The sequence below is a fragment of the Fringilla coelebs genome (assembly GCF_963513975.1).
Source record: "Fringilla coelebs genome assembly, chromosome: 6".
In the NCBI taxonomy this organism is placed as follows: domain Eukaryota; kingdom Metazoa; phylum Chordata; class Aves; order Passeriformes; family Fringillidae; genus Fringilla; species Fringilla coelebs.
Genome location: NC_140034.1, coordinates 16,737,997 through 16,757,271, shown reverse-complemented (window position 1 = coordinate 16,757,271; position 19,275 = coordinate 16,737,997). Strand labels below are relative to the sequence as shown.

At 38.9% G+C, this 19,275-nt stretch overlaps 1 protein-coding gene across 1 annotated transcript in view; it reads right to left on the bottom strand.

Moving 5' to 3' along the window:
* Positions 1-19,275, bottom strand: part of CCDC88C (coiled-coil domain containing 88C) — a 94,976-nt gene that overhangs the window by 29,127 nt on the left and 46,574 nt on the right. Inside the window, exons 5-13 of the mRNA XM_084208149.1 lie at positions 18,518-18,576; positions 16,830-16,913; positions 15,409-15,549; positions 14,525-14,709; positions 13,909-13,990; positions 13,300-13,458; positions 6,908-7,054; positions 5,415-5,559; positions 2,556-2,737 (exon numbers count right to left, since the gene is read on the bottom strand). Coding sequence (XP_084064275.1) covers positions 2,556-2,737; positions 5,415-5,559; positions 6,908-7,054; positions 13,300-13,458; positions 13,909-13,990; positions 14,525-14,709; positions 15,409-15,549; positions 16,830-16,913; positions 18,518-18,576 — 1,184 coding nt within the window. The remainder of the gene's footprint in view (positions 1-2,555; positions 2,738-5,414; positions 5,560-6,907; positions 7,055-13,299; positions 13,459-13,908; positions 13,991-14,524; positions 14,710-15,408; positions 15,550-16,829; positions 16,914-18,517; positions 18,577-19,275) is intronic.

Sequence of the window (19,275 nt, the reverse complement as noted above, 5' to 3'; positions counted from 1 at the left end):
TTAAGACACTTCAGTGAGCAACAGCACTAAAAGACCAAAACAACAACCTAAAACAGGAACAGAGGAAAAACACTAAAGCACTGGAGTGATCAAGTTCATGCTCCCACTCCCTGTGTTCTGTTCTGTGTTCTCTTTTCCCCAGCAGGTGACAATACCACATTGGAAAGATTTGTGAATAAGGCTCCAGTCCTACAACAAACAAAGTTTTCTTATTATTCATTTTGAAAGTTGTAATGCATGAGAAGCAGAAAAGCAGTAGCTCTTCAGTACTTAGAACAAGAGGTTCTGGGAACTGTACTTCCCAAGTCAGGAAATAATTCCTTTTTAAACTTGCAAAGTACTATGAGCACCTACAGCTCTGCACAAGTATCAGCTCATTTTTGTTTTGGTATTATCAACTCTGCCAACAGTGAAAATGTCAATGAAAGGGGTATTAAACCTAATTCTTACAAGTGGGAAATAGCTGGAGGCTGGGCTCTGCCTATGTCAACATGCCCCTCATTACAGGAAGTGTTTAAACAAGCAGGGGCTGCCCAGATTGGAGATAAGGAAGGCTCAGCAGCCACAAATGTAACCATGTGGAGGTTCATTGGTCTCAAAGGAGCTGTTCAGAGAAAGCTGCAACAAACTCAGTAGCTCAGCAATAGCTGATCTTCATCTGCACTTCCCAGAAAATGGGAGGCAAGTAAGACATTACTATTTACAGCTCTTTTCAGTAAGTCAGAAAGGCAGAGACAACAGACAGGTACTTGGACTGCTACTACTTGAAAGTGTGCCTGAAAGGAGGGTTTTCTACTACCAGCTCCTCTGAAAACCTTGTAAAAAGGAAAAAAAAAGTACATAACTTCTTTATAACATCTCCTCTGGTACTACCAAAATAATCTTGCTTCAGCTTTTTGATCCCACCAACCACTAGATCAGCAGATAAACAAGCACATTCAAACAACAATTTTTGAAAGTCTCAGTCAGTGGATGAAATCTCAGCTCAGTTAACTTCAGGGAGACAGGATTTTACTATAGCTATCTCAGGAATGTTACCAAAAGAACCCCAAAGACATAGAACATTTGAGGAAAACACTTCTTCATCTTTTGTCCACTGACTTACACATGCTTGACTTTAACACTCCTCCAGAGCTCTTGCACTCTCCCCTGCCCACCTTACTGCATTCTAATTGAGGGGACTCACAACTGTTGGCACCAATACAGTGCCATAACAGGAGGTGCCCACAGGAATCTGCCTAGGGCAAAGCCAGAGATTAATCACAGTTGTTCAAGTGACTTAAATTGCAGTACACCACAGGTATCTGCTGAGCACTTTCTATGCCTCCATCTCCAGTTTTAGGCATGTAAATTAGAGCTGGATTGAATTACTTATACACAACAAGTCATAAATGGAAGTGTGGAAGGAAAATTAGAGTGAACTGAATCTTTGCAGTTTTCCTTTTTCACAAAAGAAAGTAAAAAAAGGAGAAGTGATCTCAACTTAGCAAATGAATTGAAGATGGAATGATCCAGTGCTGGACACTGCTCTCCCTAGCAGAGAAATGGGCATGTTACAATCTAGGAATCCACAAGCAGTATTTCATATGTAGGTGCTTTCTCCCCTTGTCCTTTAAGGGACTCAGATAGCTCACAGGCAAGCCAAACAGAACTGAAATCCTTGCATTGATTTCTCACACACACACAGGTGTAAGTAATGGAAAAAGGAGAAATGAGCCTTATATTCTGGATAATTTATGAATCATAGGAAGGTGGAAAAAGCCAACATAAAAATGCTTTATACTTTAGAGTAGGAAGCATCCTTTTTTCCCAGCAGCATTTGGCTCAATTCATCAGAACTGAGGAATCAAGTAACTAGTCAGACAAAAAATAAGGCTGGTAGCTGGAGGTGAACTGAGCAGTGTATTTCACAAGGACAAGGACTGAGCTGGCATTTGAACTAAATGTGATCAAAGTTAATAACAGAGTGCAACACATGTAAATTTACAAAGTGATGACCTACATGTTTGTTACAAAGATGGAAAGAGCTGAGGTCTTTACAGAGAGAAACACTGGAGAATTTATAACAGCTAAGAGGACAAGAAAAAGAGAAAGCAAGTCCAGGACTCTGGAGAGCAAGAAAGACATTTAGAATACACTAACCTGAATTCACCTGTATAATTTATTTGACTTAATGTAAAAATTATTTAACTTTCAAAAACCAAAAATAGTTCAGTGTGACCATGGCTTCCTTTCTGTGAGACAACAGAGGGACACAATGAACAGTACAATCTGACAGGGGCAAAAAGGCACTGAAGGCCACCTTTTATTTAACAGGAACAGTCACTTTTTCTTACTATGATGCACGTAAGCAGGCAGTGAAGTAGAAGGCATTAAATAAAATTATTAGAATTCAATTGCATTAGAATGCAATTAAATAGAACCAAAATCATGGTCAGTCTTAAGGGGATCACGAGTGAACTCCCTGAAAACTCTCATTCAGGAAAGCTGCACAGCCCTTTGTGCACTGTGTTTAAAAAAACTAAGAGCTCCATTTGCTCCTGTGAGCAAATTACCTTTTTGCTAAGCTGCTGATTTTCCTTTTCCAGTTCCACAAACTTTAGGCTGCTCTCTCTGGAGGTCAAGGAGGCATCTCTCAGCTCTTGGATTGTGTTCTGCAAGCTCTGATTATCCTTCTCTAGCTTCAGTATTCGACTCGAAGCACATTCATTCAACTCAAACACAAAGGACTTTCTGGCTGTTGAAACATGAGAAGCAGAAGGTGGCACTAATCAATTCACCAACGTCTCCTTCTGAGGTGCACAAGATCCACTTAGATGAAGATTATTGCTGTCAGTCTTACAACTTCAGCTTGACTGCTAAGTAAATACTTGGTTAAAACCAGAACCCATTTTCACAGATAACCATTAATACTTGGTTAAAACCAGAACCCATTTTCACAGATAACCATTAATACCTTCAATAAATAGGTACTATCTGAACAGCCAGCCGTCTAAAAGTTGCTTACTTTCTTAACTCATCTTAAATTTGCTTTAGTCATGTTGGGAGCATGTCTACTGTTAGTAAAAAAATATAGTGTGATATCATCTCAGAAATAAACTGCGGCAGAAAGTAAACCCCTGCTAAGCTTTTGCTAAAACAGCAAGGTGGTGCACTACCAAGAACTAGTGAAAACTCAGGTATTGAATCAGATTCAGTCCTAGAAAATATTCTTACAAAAGAGAACTCCAGTGCTTATCTTTATAGCTTCTTCATCAAGAGTATGCTGAAGCACAGAGAATAATTTACTACTAGGTATCCAGGCACGGGACACCCATCATAATGCTGATCTGAGAAGTGTCTGAAGTTGAAATCTGAGAGCTAAATTTATTCAAGTCTTACAACAGAGATGTTGTTTTACTCAATGCTTGTAGATCAAAAGCCTCACTACTTCTCAGCCTCCAATCCATCACCTGAGCCTCACTGCTCTGGTAATTTCTCTGCCCACCATTTGAATAATTACAAGAGCAACCTTCTTGTACACATGAAGTAATTGCTACCCATCACCTCAAAACCACATTTCATATGAAACTGACTTTAACACTGTCTTTAAACCTAAGAAAATTAGTAACTCCTTCTAAATAAGCACTACAGCACACTGAGTACTTTAAGCTGGCAACTTTCTGAGATTGGTAAAATTCTGTTTGTCTCTTTTGCAGAGCAGCACCTGGAAAGCTTTGGTCAAGTGAAGACTCAAATACTTAACATTTACTAACTAAATACTCCAGTTGAGTTCTGTTCTGAAGTGAAGTCCACCTAAATTACTTTTTCCCATTCTTATTTTTAAAATTATTTTTAATAAAAAATACCAAACTAGCTGGTAAACTCTTCTATCCACAAGCCTTGCAGACTCAACTTGATATCCAGGAATGGGAGATTTTCCAGAAGAGTTTTGCAGTCTGACTCTATTTGTACAAACAAGCTACTTCAGAACAGCAACATGGATTTAAATAAAACTTCTTACAGAGAATTACTGTAAAGTCAGAACAGCACTTCCATGAAATAAAAGTTCAAAGTTATATGTTCTTTAAAAAAAAAAAAAAATCTACTTCCTTCACCATTTTATTTTCCTACTGAATACAAATTTATGGATGTTCTCAGTTCCTCATTCTTTTTCTTTGGTTATTTAGAGAGCTTCTGAAACTCCAGGGCTAAAATGCTACACATCAGTGCAGTGCTAAATCACGCAAGCAAATTTTTAATATTATGTTTGGTAGAAATTAGTAAATAAGAGGCAGCTAGCATTCTTCCTTCTATTACATCAACAGTGAAAGCAAATCAGGAACGGAACAAAATGTGGTATTTTAAACGGACCATAAAATTTAGGTATTTTTACATTTTCCTGAAATACTCTTGATAAAAATTTTTGAGTTTTGAGAGAACCGTATTTTCCTCCCATTAACACAATGAGCAATATTGTTGATTACACAGAAGGAGTAATAGAGTGACATTCATTTCTCAGGCTAACATAACCTGCTCTGCAAGATTATTATTTAGAAGTAACTATTAACTAGCCATTAATCTCAGTGAAGAGAACTCGGATCCTAGACAGCAAGAAGATTCCAGAATTGGTGTCAGCCACACACAGCTGTTTTACAAAACAAAGCTATTCTAGACAGTTTCACTGAAAACTTAACATCTGCTGATTCTAAACTGTTCCTGGCTCACAAAGCCAAACATGCGAATCTTAACAAAATACGGTGAATACTCAATACTCAAAGCTGCATGTTGAATTAGAGAAAATAGCTTGTATTTCCCAAGTTCCACTTAGAATCATTATTTAGGCTGGTGTAATAGACAGAAGAAGTTTTAAACACAGGAACCAATGCTAAAACCTGTCCAGTGAAGAAAGAATAAGCTATGTTTGTGATAGCTACGGAAATCAAATCAACCACTCAAAGAAAAAAAATTAGCCAGTTATTTTAACTGCACACATTTTTCAGTATCTTGTAAAAATAAATGACTTCAGCATACATTACTTCCTGGGACTTAAAGACCACATAACTGTCTGTATTAACTGTACTAAAGAATACTAAAGATCACAGACTCCACCCAACCATTCAGTCAGAAATATTTAATGTGACATTTCTGCTGTGTCATTTACAAAGCTTGCTTTATTTTTTAATTTTTATTAAAGTGTAATACTTAAAAGTCATTCAGTGATGAACATAACAAAAGGAAAACATTTTGATGCTTTCAAAAGATAGTAAAAGGAAAAGGAATACATTTTAGAAGTTCAAAAAAATGAAGGTCAAAGTCAAGTGGCTGAATGAGAGAAGCTTTCCAATACTGAATTCAACTTCTGTTCCCATCTCAGTTAACCATTGTGTTTATTCTGAAACACAAACACCATAGCTACCCCAGGTGGTACTCACTATCTGCAAGATCAGTGCTTTTAGACAGTTGTTCTAGCTCCCAGCCTAGGTGTGCAGACTCGTTCATGCTCTGTTTCTGTGCAATCTCCAAGACCATGTTCTCCTCCAGCAGCTCTTCAATTCTCTTCTTGTCTGTGTCCCGGTCCTGTGCAAGACACACGTGAATGAAAGAGTGCTCAACTCATCTCTAAGACTGCAGGCTGAGCTGCTACAAGCACAGTTTATGTTGAGGGTAGAAGAATCTCCTTAAACACTGGGGTTTTATAATGAAATACATCTTCAGCATTAAATGTCTGCTGTGGGCTACCTGTATGAGCCCCAGAAAGCAAAGCCTAACTGGCCCTGTTCAGCACCAGCTCTGGTCCACGATACACTTGGAGAGAAGGGAATGGCAGCAAGAACTCACTGGATGATGACAGCGCCACTACAAGCCAAGACTAGTATGGCAGACTGCATTCAGTATGTGTCCAGAGCTAAGCTCTTCAAAAACATGCAGCATCATGCTCTGACACACTGGAAGTTTTTCAGATAGAACCTTCAATTCTGCAGAGCTTCAACTCATCACATCAAGCTTGGACACAAGTCGTATGGATCAGCAAGTAACGCCTGCCTCATAAGTTGAATTCTAACTCCTGAAAACAGACCTGGAGAATTGATCTATTGTTGCTTCTTGTGACAATTTGGGCCATTTACTTTTGTTGGAACTGAAATGTTGGAATCTTCATAAATGAAGATATGAAGTAACACTGGTCCCAATATGGATCCCTAAGGGACGCCCCTTGTCACTGATGTACATCGAGATTCAGTAATCCCATACAGCACCCTCCACATTTTTATTTCCAACAAAATCTGTTGAAAATCCTCTATAGATAAACCACAAGAATTCAAATAATGGTGGGATAAGAGGAAGACTCTGAAGTAAAATACAAGAGATAAAAGAGTGTTTATTATTTCTAGTGGTTTATGAAGTCCTGCATTGCTTTTTGTTTGTAGATAATAGTCTCCCACTTATTACCTTTCCTTATTTATGAAGCAATAAAACATATCTCTGATTTACACATAAAGAAATTCTAGAATTTTGTGTCTTTTACAGTGGTAATAGATTCTTAAAGACTCTGCAATGGTTGGGGATTTTGTTTCCAACAAGAAAGACTATTTACTGGAGTAGATTTAATTTCCTAATCTAAGAGATTTCTACTTAAACAGATTTTAGTATCTCCATTAACGAAATGTATGAAACTGTATTATAAAATTGTGATGTACCTTCTGCACAAAAAACCGTCAGTCTCATACAATGTAGCATTGGCAATAACTACACTGTTAACATTGAACTTTCTGTACATGATTTCTTGAAATAGTGTAATCTAAAAACCTCTTCAAAAGCACTACTGATTTATTTGCCTGTCTCTACCAGCTTCTGTGACTTGATTTTGCAATGTAAAGACAAAAACGGAAGTTAAAAAAATTAGCATAATGAAAAAGAAAGTGCATACCAGCTCTACATCATGAAGTTTGGATTTCAACTGCAAATTTTCCTTCTCTAATTCATGCAGCTTATCACCACGAGCTCTTGCCATGGTTAGCTGTTCTTCTAGCATGGCTTTTGTTTCAATTAATACAATGTTGTCTTCTCTCAATTCCTAGGAAAAAAGTAACATTATTAATTTCTTACTGACTTTTCACAGACCAAGTGATTTAATAAAGTGACATTGCAAAAAACAAGAATGAAATCTGAAATGCTTGTTTCATAGCGAGACTTTTACTTAATATTTTAATGAGAGATGATAGTAGTTTTTATTACCTTCGAGTCACTATGCAAGTAAATCTAATATTTTAGGGTTTTTTCCTGAATTTTACAAGATTAACAGATTTTCTTTTGCTTTATATGAGGCTAGATCAAAAGACGCACACAAAAGAGCAACTGTTCAATTCCACTGTTGTAATTCCTTTGCCAATTCATCATAGTTCCTTGTTTTCCCAGCTTCAAAATAGATTATTTACTTTCAAGGGATGGGGAACAGTATCCATCAATACGTTCAAGATCCACATTCCTGTTTCAGTACACTCATGTGCAAATGTCTGTTTAATAAAGTCTGTCTCTCTCTCATGAACAGAATTTTAATTCACTTGAACAGCAGAAGTTGTTTTATACTTAACACTTTATCACTTGACACTCCCTGCCACTTCCCTGCTAAACACATGAGCGTGAACTGCACCAGCCATGTCACTCACTCATTAGAGCTTTAGGATCTGGTTTTACTGAGTAGAAGTTCAATTTATTCCTTCTTTGTAGCCACAGCATTGGGAACAGGTGAATTAGACTGCACTGCAACTGTTCCTTAAATGGCAACTCAAATGAAACTCTGTTCATTCAAGTATCTTATTCTGGAAACATGAAATATCCAAAGCATGAAATCTGGCCATGAAATGTTAGTCATGTTTTAAACACATTTATCAAAAATGTCTCATTTTAAGCTATAATACCTCACTGCTAGCTTTTACTTTAGTTGATCCTCAGGTAAGTCTTGAGTCCAAGACATATGTTCTATGGCTGGAATTCATCAGCATTTCAAGATTAAATGGATACAGTAGGGAATTTTCCCCAGATGAGTTACAACAGGGCAAGAAGTAGATTGATTCTCTACAAAAATTTCATCATTCTCTCCCCATGCACTCTGCTGTTCCAATGATATATACAAAACCAGAAAATGTGCAAAGAGGACAAACTGCTAGACAAGTTTATTCCTGGATAACTGACTTCAATGTGATGTTTTTGCTGACAGTGTTCATGTCTGGTCTCTCAGACCACAAACATCCAAACCAAGTAGATTCCTGAAAGATCACCAGGCATGAGCAAATCACTTTCACAACTTAATCAGTAACTATCTTCTCATTTTTTGGGGTGTAATCAGCTTTAAGAAGCCTTATATAAGCTCATTTATTTGCAAAGCAAACAGAAAAGAAGAAAAAAAAAGAAAGAAGACAGATGTAAAGAATGAGTTAAGAGTGTCTGATGACAGCCACTCCCCCTGCCTTTTGGTACTACAGGGGGCCATCATTTAAAAGCCTTTCATAATCATAGTTGTTTGTTGCAGCTTGACTGTATATGGCATAATATGGAAAGTCTACCTTATGCAGTACCATACTGCCCTTGATCTCCCAGTGGGTCAGCTACCAACTTGCAAATCATGAGAGAAAAAATTTCCCTACTATAGTAGCATTAAAAGGACAAGCATGTCAGTGTTTGTGAAGAGGTTCATCCTCAAATTAAAATGTCTGAGTATGCAAGTAACTAAAATAACAATACTGAAACACTAAGGTTCCAGAACCTGCATTTTGGGCCAAGTCTGATCTAACAGGGTCACTTCAGGGTGGGCAAACTTAAAAGGCTGACACTGAACCGATGACAGACCAGAAGAAGTACATGGCACAAAAACTGCTGGGTGTTATGGAAGCTGCCAGAATATCTGTAATGAAACAGCAATGTGCCAAGAGTTTACTTTGCTAGATCACCACACTCAATCTGGACCACAGCCCTAAGAACTGAAGTGGTGTCTGACCTCAAAGACATGACCTCATAACTATCCTTAAAACTGCCTACCAAGCAAGAACTAGTTATTTTAGTGTCTCATCAAGAGCCAAACTATGTGCCAAGTACATACACATATGCAAGGCTCTGGTACAAACCACAAACCAGTGGGAGCTGCACTATATGGAAAACTTTCCATTGAGCACCCAGGATGGGCAGTCATGCCAGTTCAAAGTAGTTCTGATGAAATATTAAATTAATAACCAGGTGGAAATGCCTGCTGTGATGATGTAGACATTGCTCACTCTCAGATCTGAGGTTGTCTTAATACTGAAAAGTTAATATAATTTAAATAATTAGTCCATGGGAGCTTTCCATGGGAAGAAAAGCTGTCCTAACTAACACATGTCAGCACTAACATCTCCCAGAAGTTGCTGGAATAACACAGCTGACCTAAAAATCTAACTGGCTACAAATCGCACTTGTTAGACAGTCAGCAGGTGGTGGTCATGGGGTGGTGCTGCTTCCACTGGAATTAAAGTTCATTTTTTAAATCAAATTAACAAATTCAAATATAAAAATAACCAAATATATAATTCAAATATAAAAAACAACCAACATTATTTTATAGTTATACGGCTATTTTAGAATCAGCAACAAAAACTGTTGGCTGTAGATTTTTTTTTTTTGTTTAATACACTGGGTATAACTCAGATTTTGCACTTTCTAAAATGAATTACATATTGTGGTTGGATGACCTTTCAACTGTAACTTGAAATAGCTTTAACAATGTGCACCGTGCATTCAGATGGTTACAATTAACTCTGGGGATAAGTGGTTGCACAATCAGGGTGTGTTGTCACCGGGAAACATTTTAAGAAACTAAAGTAGCAATGAGATTGTTTAAATCTGAAAAAAAAAAGAATTTTCACATGCATCTGGCCCAGTTCAGAAGCTGTTGCTACTGAGCCATAACACAGTTAACATTTTGTGACAATCAAACATTGAACACTAAAATGACAACATACAAGACATGATTTTGCTTTTATTTTTTTTTAATTGACAAGATATTCCTCCCATCATCCTGCATAGAAATTTGATTATGATGAGAAGGAGACAAACTTGGCAAGGCATACTGCTTGGCCTTAGAAAATAATCTCATCTCAAGGAACAACAAAAGGTTCAGTGGAGATGACCCTGGAAGGGAGCTTTGCACTGCAAGGAAGCACCTCCATGGCGGAAACCCTGCACTGAGCTGCTCCTTCACATTCACAGTTGTGACCTCGTTAAGCAACCCCAGCAGTAAGGCTCCAGAGAACATTCATGTTCCTTGAATAATGGTTCAACTAAAATGTCACTCCTGAACAATTTGCCAAGACATACAGAGAAGGGAAACACCACACAAGCCTTAAAAAATGTTACATTGACATACAGATTTCAACCTTTTGCACTCCTCCTGCAATACCAGGAAGGAAAATATTTTAAGGACTCATTTAATAGCTTTCTGCATTGATGCACAACATTAAATTCTCTTTTTCTTCTCACCTACCAATCTGGCACTGCTTATTAACAACCCTGTCAAGACCCTACGAGCCCTAAGGTGTCACATTACCACAGAAAAGCAGCTGATGCTGAACACACATTTTCAGTGTATGCTCTGGATGATTTGTTCAGGTCTTAAGGGTTAGAGCTTAGTAAGCCATTGGCAACCAGTAAATGCCATGAACTGAATAATCACTGTACTGTCTAGAGGTAAAAATCTCTGCCATGTTATATCCCTGAACAAATCTAAGCAGAGACTATACTGACCCCAGACATTAATTCTTCTTTCAGATGGGGCAGAGGACTTGAGTCAGATTTGACAGAAAACTGAGGCCCCGTGGAAAGCTGGATATTGGCTAGCATGCACAGTCTTTGTGCTACTCTATGACCATAAAAACATAGAACAGGGCCCTGAGGAATCCCCTGAATGCACCAGTCTGACACCAATAGAGTTTGCCGGCTGCTCAATGCAGTCAGTCCATGGTTGGATTCAAAATTTGATCAATGATGCAAGAGGGAGTGGTGAGAATGTGAAACTCGCTGTCTATTCTAAACCACACAGCACCCTGCACACAGCTGTGCAATCCTGCTGCCTGTTAGAAAAGCTCCGTTCCTACAAAAATGACTTTTGCTAAAGGCCACACTATGGCTCCAAATTAGACACGTGCCAGATCGATGGGAAATGTTCCTGGTTCCACTACTATATTTGTGCTGGTTTTGGCTGGGGTAGGCCAAATGGCTAGTATGGGGCTGTGTTTTATGTTTGGCTGAAGACAGTGCTAATACAGACATGTTTTTGTTATTGCTGAGTAGAGCTCACACAGAGCAAAGGCCTTTTTTGCTTTCTGTGCTGCCATGATGGCGAGGAAGTTCGGAGTGAATGGGAAACTGGGAGGAGACAGAGCCAGGACAGGTGACTCAAACTGACCAAAGGGATATTCCAGACCATATGGCATCATGCTCAGTATATAAAGTAGGAAGAAAAAGAAGGAAGGGGAGGACATTTGGAGTGACTCTTTCACTTTCCAAGTCACCATTACATGTGATGGGGCTCTGCTCTCCTGGAGGTGGCTGAACACCTGCCTGCCCATGGGAAGCAGTGAATTAACTCCTTGGTGTGCTTTGCTTGTGAGAGTGGCTTTTCCTTTCCCTCCTAAACTGTCTTTATCTAAATTCATGAGTTTTCCATCATTTACCCTTCCAATTCACTCTCTAATCTCACTGGTGGGGAGTGAGTGAGTGGCTGTGAGGGGCTTGGCTGCTGGCTGGGGTTAAACCACGACAGTATTGCAGGGAGGTATCCCTGGAGAGCCAGCACTAATCTCTGACATTCTGCAGTTCCACCAAAAACGGACAGGATGGAAGAGAGAGCAAGGAGAGTTAGAAGAAATTTGAAACTAATATGAAAGTCTCTTAACTGAATGCTATGTTAAGCAGGATTAGCAGTGCAGCACATGCAGCCAGCAGTCCAGGAAACTGCTGGCTCTGGGACAATCAAGAAAGCTACTCCCTTGATCTCAAATGAAGGGGACACAAAAACTCCTCTCCGAGCTCCAGGTAAATCATCTGAGCAGCAGGTAAAGCTAAGCACCTCCAGTGCACAGCCAGGAGGGGAAGGTCAGGATGGCTCACTGATACCAGTGTGCCAGGGCAGAGCATGACTGATTTGCCAGCTTGAGGGAGGAAAACAGAGAGAGGCAGAGCTTCATTCTTCCTAATGCAAACTGGGAATTACCGAGAGGCAAGACAGGCTTTTGCAGTCTATTACTACATTTAATAACCATCCATTTTAGTGAACCTATTCATAAGAAGCAGCAGCTAGCTGCCCCCTTAGGTTAAAGAAGGGGAACAAAAATAACCTACAAAGTAGAGTTTATAGAGCAGAAAAATAAGGTCTGTGCTCTCAGCCAGAGGTCTGGCAACATCACTCTTCTACCTCAAGACTTGGAATTTTATCTAATTATAGTGAGGCTGTCAATTACTGAACCTCCATTTGGTTCAGCAATCTGGATATTTATTTGACCTTGGCTGAAGCACTATGTATGTGGATTATTGAGACTCTTGGTGTGAATTCCTCAAAGAACTGAAAGAAGAGAAAGAGAAGTCCTGCCTAAATTTAACATCAGCCATGCTGAGCCAATGAGTTTGGCCAGATGATCTCTAAGGTCTTTTGCAACCTAATTCAATTAATAATTCCAGGATGGGCATAGCTGCAGGTGACTAAGCAACTGACATTACTACTGGAACAAAGCCACACACTTCTCACTGACATACCCCACTCATGACAACTAGGGAGGATCCAAATTTTTTCTCCTTTCTTCTACAAATAACAGTTTCAAAAAGGGGTTGCTAGAATTTGTCATCTGAGGTGATCCTTAAAAATTTTAACAGTTGCATCTGCTCCAAAGCCCTAAGGAAAAACACCCAGAAATTAACTAATTTATAAATGCTATTTAAAATGTTTGTCCAAGGAACAACTTTGGAACAGAGGGAATTTACCTGAAGCTAAACTAGAGATCTGGACTCTAGCAAAAGCATCCAGAAAAGGTCTGTCCTGTTTAGCCACATAATGCTGAACTAAGCAGAGTTCTTTAAAACTAATGGCCATCTATTTTGTGTGCACCAAGTACTTCCTCTACTGAAAGAGGTTTTAATAATGCTCAGTCAATAGCTACAATGTATGTTATGAAACTTCTACTTGCTCTGATGTTCTGCTACAGTCAGCTCAATGACAACTGACACATGAACCAGTAACACAACAAAAGCCAAACATTAAGGATTACTCAGCAAATCTTTCTCCTAATTTTCACTTGCCTCCATGCGAGCTTTGTAGAACTCCACATCGTGAAGTTTCTCTTTGCACCGAACCAGCTCCATCTCCAGTCTCTCCACGCGGTTTGCCCTCTCTCTCAGAGAATCCAGCTCATCTCTGTAGGCTCGAGCAGAGCGAGCATCTGCGGCAAGGTGCATGTTCTGCAAGGGATACGCAGGGAGAAAAACCTAAGTTAATGCTTTTAAGCATGCACTTTAAACTTTATTTTTTGTATTTACTTACTGATTGTAAGCATAAACAAATAGCATTCCTCTGGTTAAGGAGTAAGAATTCTCCTAGTAGCCAGTAAATCCTTTACAAGACAGAGAGGTTCTTCAGCCTGTTGGACCTCTGACATTACTAATGCCTCATGCTGCATAAGCTTCAGGCACTACTAGGCTATCTGCAAGCTGAACAGATGAGACCACTCTCAACAGTTAAGTGGGAAGCATAGCACGGCTATGCCACAACCATAATCTTTAAACAGCTTGCTGGACTAAGTTGATTTCCTCATTATAAAACAGACATAGCAGTAATCTTAGCCTCATACTGAAACAGGATTTTTTTTTTTAAATAGGGAAAATTGTTACAGTAAAACGAGCCCATCTCACCTCTTGCTTTATTTTTTGCAGCTCTAGGGTGAGCTGCTCAACTTCATGCTTAGAATCTGCAAGCTGCTCAGACTTCTCTTCCCTGAAAAGGATTAGAAAAATCTTAGTAATTTTTTTTCTTTCCTCAAACAATATTGATTATATGGACACTGCCAGGAATCTGTAAAGGAAGAGAAAAATCTCCCAGCATATTCTTTGTTATGACAGCTTCATCATTTTCTCATGGTACTGTACACATATCACGGATCCGAATTTGCAATCCTGTTTTTATACCAAGTTCCTGTGTCCAAATCTCATTGGTGCACTGGCTGTCATAGATAGCTTCCATCTCAAGTTAAAAAGCAGAGCTAGCAGCTGGTATTTTGAATGGGGAAAGAGAGAGATGAGACACCAAAAAGAAGAATGCAAGTAGCCTTCACTCTACATTTAAAGGCCAATTATGAAAGAAGAAAAGATGGAACACACTACTAGCTTCCTACTGCTCTGATTTGAAAGGTGTGCTTCTGAGAGCACCTAAGGAAGCCAGTGTATTGGAGCCAACAGGCTCCTGCACTTTCAGGATGTACAAGACTTAATATGCAAGTCTCTCCAGAAGAACAAAATAATGGTGACTTACAGCTCCTGACGGATTCTTCTCAATTTAGCCTTTGTGTCTGCCAGCTCAACTGCAAGGTGCTGCTTTTCTTCATTAGAAAGAGGGTTTGCAGGGATTGGTGAAGAATCTGGACTTGGTACTTTCAGAGGGCTTGGTGGTTGCTGAGACTGCAGATAATCTCTTTCTTGAGTGAGATCTACAATGACCTGGAAATACAGAAGACTATGTAGTTCCAAGAGATTAACAGTGTATTTATACATTGTTTTAAAAATACCTAAAAATTATTTTTAGATTTGGGAAATTACTTCTCTGGCATGATACAGAATTCAAGTGACAGCCAAGAGTGAAGGTTTCACAGAAAAGGAAAGGAATCTCCACTATGCTCCAACTACTAAAACATTCCCCTTCCAAAGCTCAAAACAAGTAGTCTGTTTCCCTTGAAGAATTCATAAACACCTGTAACAACTAACAGTTTTAACTAACACAACTGCAGTCAAAAGCATGACAGAAGATTAACAGGCTAAAGAAGAGAAGGCTTCTCCAGAGATCTGAAGGGAAAGGAATTGATGAATCAAAAAAACTAGAGGAGACAATGGAGCCCAATGGCTAGATGCCAACAGAGACTAACAAGCACTGCCTGAATGACTGGACAGGCATGAGAGACATTTGGTCTCCCCTTGGTGGAGACACTGCTCAACTGCTCTTTACCAATCATTTCACCACATCTTAGTGCTTACGCAAGAATCAATAGAAAAGTCAACATCTTTCTACAAATTTTCAGAGATGTAGTAGAAAGGTCCAGAAGAAATAGAAACCTAGTTCACAAACAAGACAATGAGAGAAGGAATGAAGGCCACATCTGCTGCTTCTCATGAGCTCTATATGGGAGAGATATGTCCTCATACTTCTGTGCATTCATCTCTCTCATCAATGAGCCTCCTGAGATGGAAAACCATATTCCTGGAGAGAGACTCTAGTTCTTCTGGGGCCATATCTGGGAGCTCCAGCCACTGCAAGTCGAAGACATTCTCCTGATTGTGAGTCACCTAGGAACAGGAACAAAAAAAGTATGTGTTTCCACTGGTTGAGCTGAAAATTTGTTCACCGTATAAGCAGCATCCCCCCATTTCTTCTACCCATTAATTAAAAAATATATCCATTTTACCAAATCCAGCCTGAAAATAATAAATGCAACTACTTCAACTGTAACACTACCCAGAAATTTTTGGTATTTGCATTTTTTATAATTATTATATCTGATTTTTAAAAGTGATCAGATAAATATTATGATCAATTGTATGTGCCCTCACATATTAGAAGGGTGCAGCTGTCTTACTGACCCAGAAGTGATCTCCACACAGAAGGGACTTACTCCACACTGAACATTACTGAGAAGAATCCCTGATATCAATGAATTTGCAATTTGCAGCTGATACAGCTGGGAGGAGCTGTATCAGCTGCAGAAATACCTCTGGTTGCTGCCAGCAGTGTATCTTTCAACTGTTACCCTACCTAAATTGATTTACTCTGAATCATTTAGCAGAAACATCAGGCATGTCTCTCAAGCTCTCTGAAGTTAATGATTGTTCCAGCTTTTGTTACAAAACATGTGCTTAGCTCATCAAGATTTTTTTTCTTTCCTAAAAAATGAACTATTTTTTAAATGTTAAGAAAAAAGTTCCTGTCTTAAGACTTTCCCTATTTATTCCTCAAATTTGAGTGTACCAGGCTTTCTACGCCTGCATGCACTGACACCTGGGCACAGTCAGCATACATTCCCAGTGAGGAGCACCTCCACTTGGCTCACCAAAATAAGAGACTTTCTGTATTCTTTGGTAAGTCATTCCTTCTGAAGCCTTAGAAATCCAAGAATGTTTGCCATTGTATCAAAACCCTTTTTAAACAGAACATATATCCAATTTCAGCTCTTCAAGATCATCTAGCTCAGAGGTCACTGTCTGAAGCAATTCACTGGGCAGACTGTGCCACCTCCCACAGGGCTTGGGGAATGTGCAGCTTCTAAGACACACATACATTTTGTCACTACTGCACATGGATCCTTACAACAACTCCTTCTGCATAGCCTATAAGCAGCAAGCAAGGCATTTACCACGTCATCTCTTTAAAAAAACCACTGAGCCAAGTAATGATCCCAATACTAATAATTTTCATCTTACAGTTTGAATGCAGCAGCATATTTCATTTTCTTTTTTGTGACGTTTATATATCCATTATGAAACTCCAAGCATTATTATTTTATAGCAAAAAAATCCTGCTAAGGAAGGGAGAGATACAACACCAAAACAGACAATACGTAGAATCCTACCTCTTGAATGTGTGACACAATGGCAGCTTGGGTTTCAATATCCAGTTGTTTTATTCTGTCAATAAACTCTTCTTTTCTTTCACACTGTTAAAAGAAAGCACACCCTGAAACAGTGCTACACACCCTAAAACTTACTGCTTCATTTTTCATTTAAATTTAAAAAAAACCACCAAACTCAAACAACTTACACTGCTAATAAAAAACTGTTCAAGATCTACACTTTGTCACACTAGAAGGTATAAAACTTCACTGCTCCATATGGAACATGAACCAAATTATGCATTAAATTATTTAAACTTTTTAGTCAGTACAATCAAGGCTAAGTTAACTGGCTGATTTTGCTCTTAAAAACAAGTTCAACATGCAATGTGATCAAGATCAAGAGGTGGGGAAACAGCCAGAGGAAATCATCACAGCTTCATGAATGGAGCTGCACAAATGCAAACCTTCATTTACACTACATCATTTAACCTGTCTGCCTTGTTGTTTGCATTTTGTTTGGTTTTGGCAATGAAAAGAGATGCATCACTTTAGATACTATTTACATCAACACTCAATGTTGATTGTTGGAATAAATCAACATATGCTTCAGATAAAAAAAAGAAAACATTCTGGATAAAAATGAGTGACATTTCAGACAAACAGATTTTAGTAAATCTTTTACTTAAGGCTTTAGGAGAGGCAGACATCTGCTATCTCTGTATCTGTGATTGTGCACTAAGAACGTTATTGCCTTCTTGTAACAACACTGCACTGTGAAGAACTTAAGCAGTATTTAAAAGGGTGTTTTTAAACTCATTTAGAGTGTCCTTCTGGGCCTGGTTCTGAGACTCAACCATTTACTTTCTTGGGAAGAACCTCAGACCAGCAAATGAGAACTGAGAATGCTCAGCAGCCAAAACAATTCTTTGTGCTGCAATGCAACACTAACAGTTCAGAGCAGCAATACACAGACAGCTTTACCCTGACATAATTGAGCTGACATAGCTGAGCAGGGTAAGTGTCCCAAGGCATGGCAAAAACACAAGGCAGACCTACAAACAAGGTCAATTATCAGCAAAGGCCTTCCTGCAACGCGGCCATTGTTTGCTGCCACAGAGGTTTGGTAGGGAGAACACTGATTTCTTTATCTGGTAACTGCTGTGCATTTCTCCAGAGTTTCCCATATACATTGTCTCTCTATTTATTTAAACAAATGTCACATCAAGATCCCCACACTAATATACAAAGTATCTATTAATCTGGTATTTTTGACACATAATATTAAATCAAAATATTGTGCAAATAAAATCATGATTCATTAAACAAATGTTTACACTTGTTAAACTGTTTGGCATTAACATGTACTGTTCCATTTTATATTTTAAAACAGTAAGAAAATAAACCAACAACAATCTTGATATCAAGAACACTGTTCAAAACTTATCTCGTCCCACTGTGTTATGGAAGTTAAAAAGCACACATCCTGTGTCTGATTAAGCACTGGCAACAAATTGAGGCTACTGCTATCACACAATGTGCTTCCTCTCCCCTGCATTTCTTTCCTTCACATACTGTGTTTCTCACAATTTAGCTCATGAGCCGTCTTGAGCTCAAGATTTGTTCATACAGCACTGATCTTTGGGTAGATTTTCTTATTCCAGGAAAAAAAACAGATTAAAAAAATCTTAATTTCCATGAATTATCACCTGCACAGCACATCCCAGAACCAACAACAGCAGCTTCTTGATTTCATCCATGCTTTTACCTAGAGAGGCAAAAAAAGTCATCAGTACATACATATAAGTACTTGCAAGTGATCCTCTACAAAATATGTGCCTAAAACAAAAAGACCTTTGAACAAGTGCCTGAACAATATATATATGCCTGTTATAAAGTTACCGCAACAGTACAGCTCTCATGGATTAGTTTAAAATCCCAAATCCAGCAAGACATTTTTCACTTGATATGCCATCCTCACCCATAATTTTCTAAGCTTTTCTGATCAATGCATTACCAAAAAAAAATCCATTAAATAGTTCAATACATATGACCAGTGCTTGTCTCTTGTGTTGTTAACAAAGGTGCAAAAAACCCCAACAAACTACCAGCAGCTCTCCCCCTTCCAAAAAACCCCATCAAAATAAAACAAAAACACCATGGGTGAGGCAAAGGAAGGTTACTCACAAAAAACGCCCTAAATTCTTCTGTAAAACAGTTGCCACTCAGTCTTTCCAAAGCTGAATACCATTCTGTGCATATAAATTCTCTCTGAGATAGATGTTGCAGCAAATAAGTTCTGCCCGTTCTGCATCAAAGCCTGTTCACACTTTGAAGCTAAACCCCATGTGGTAAGAGAGCAGAGAATGAGGCATGGCAGAGGGATACTGACCATATGCTGGGAGCCGTGGGGAGAGGAGACACAGCCCTGCTGCTGCAGGGAATCCTGCTGTGACCAGCAGCCCTG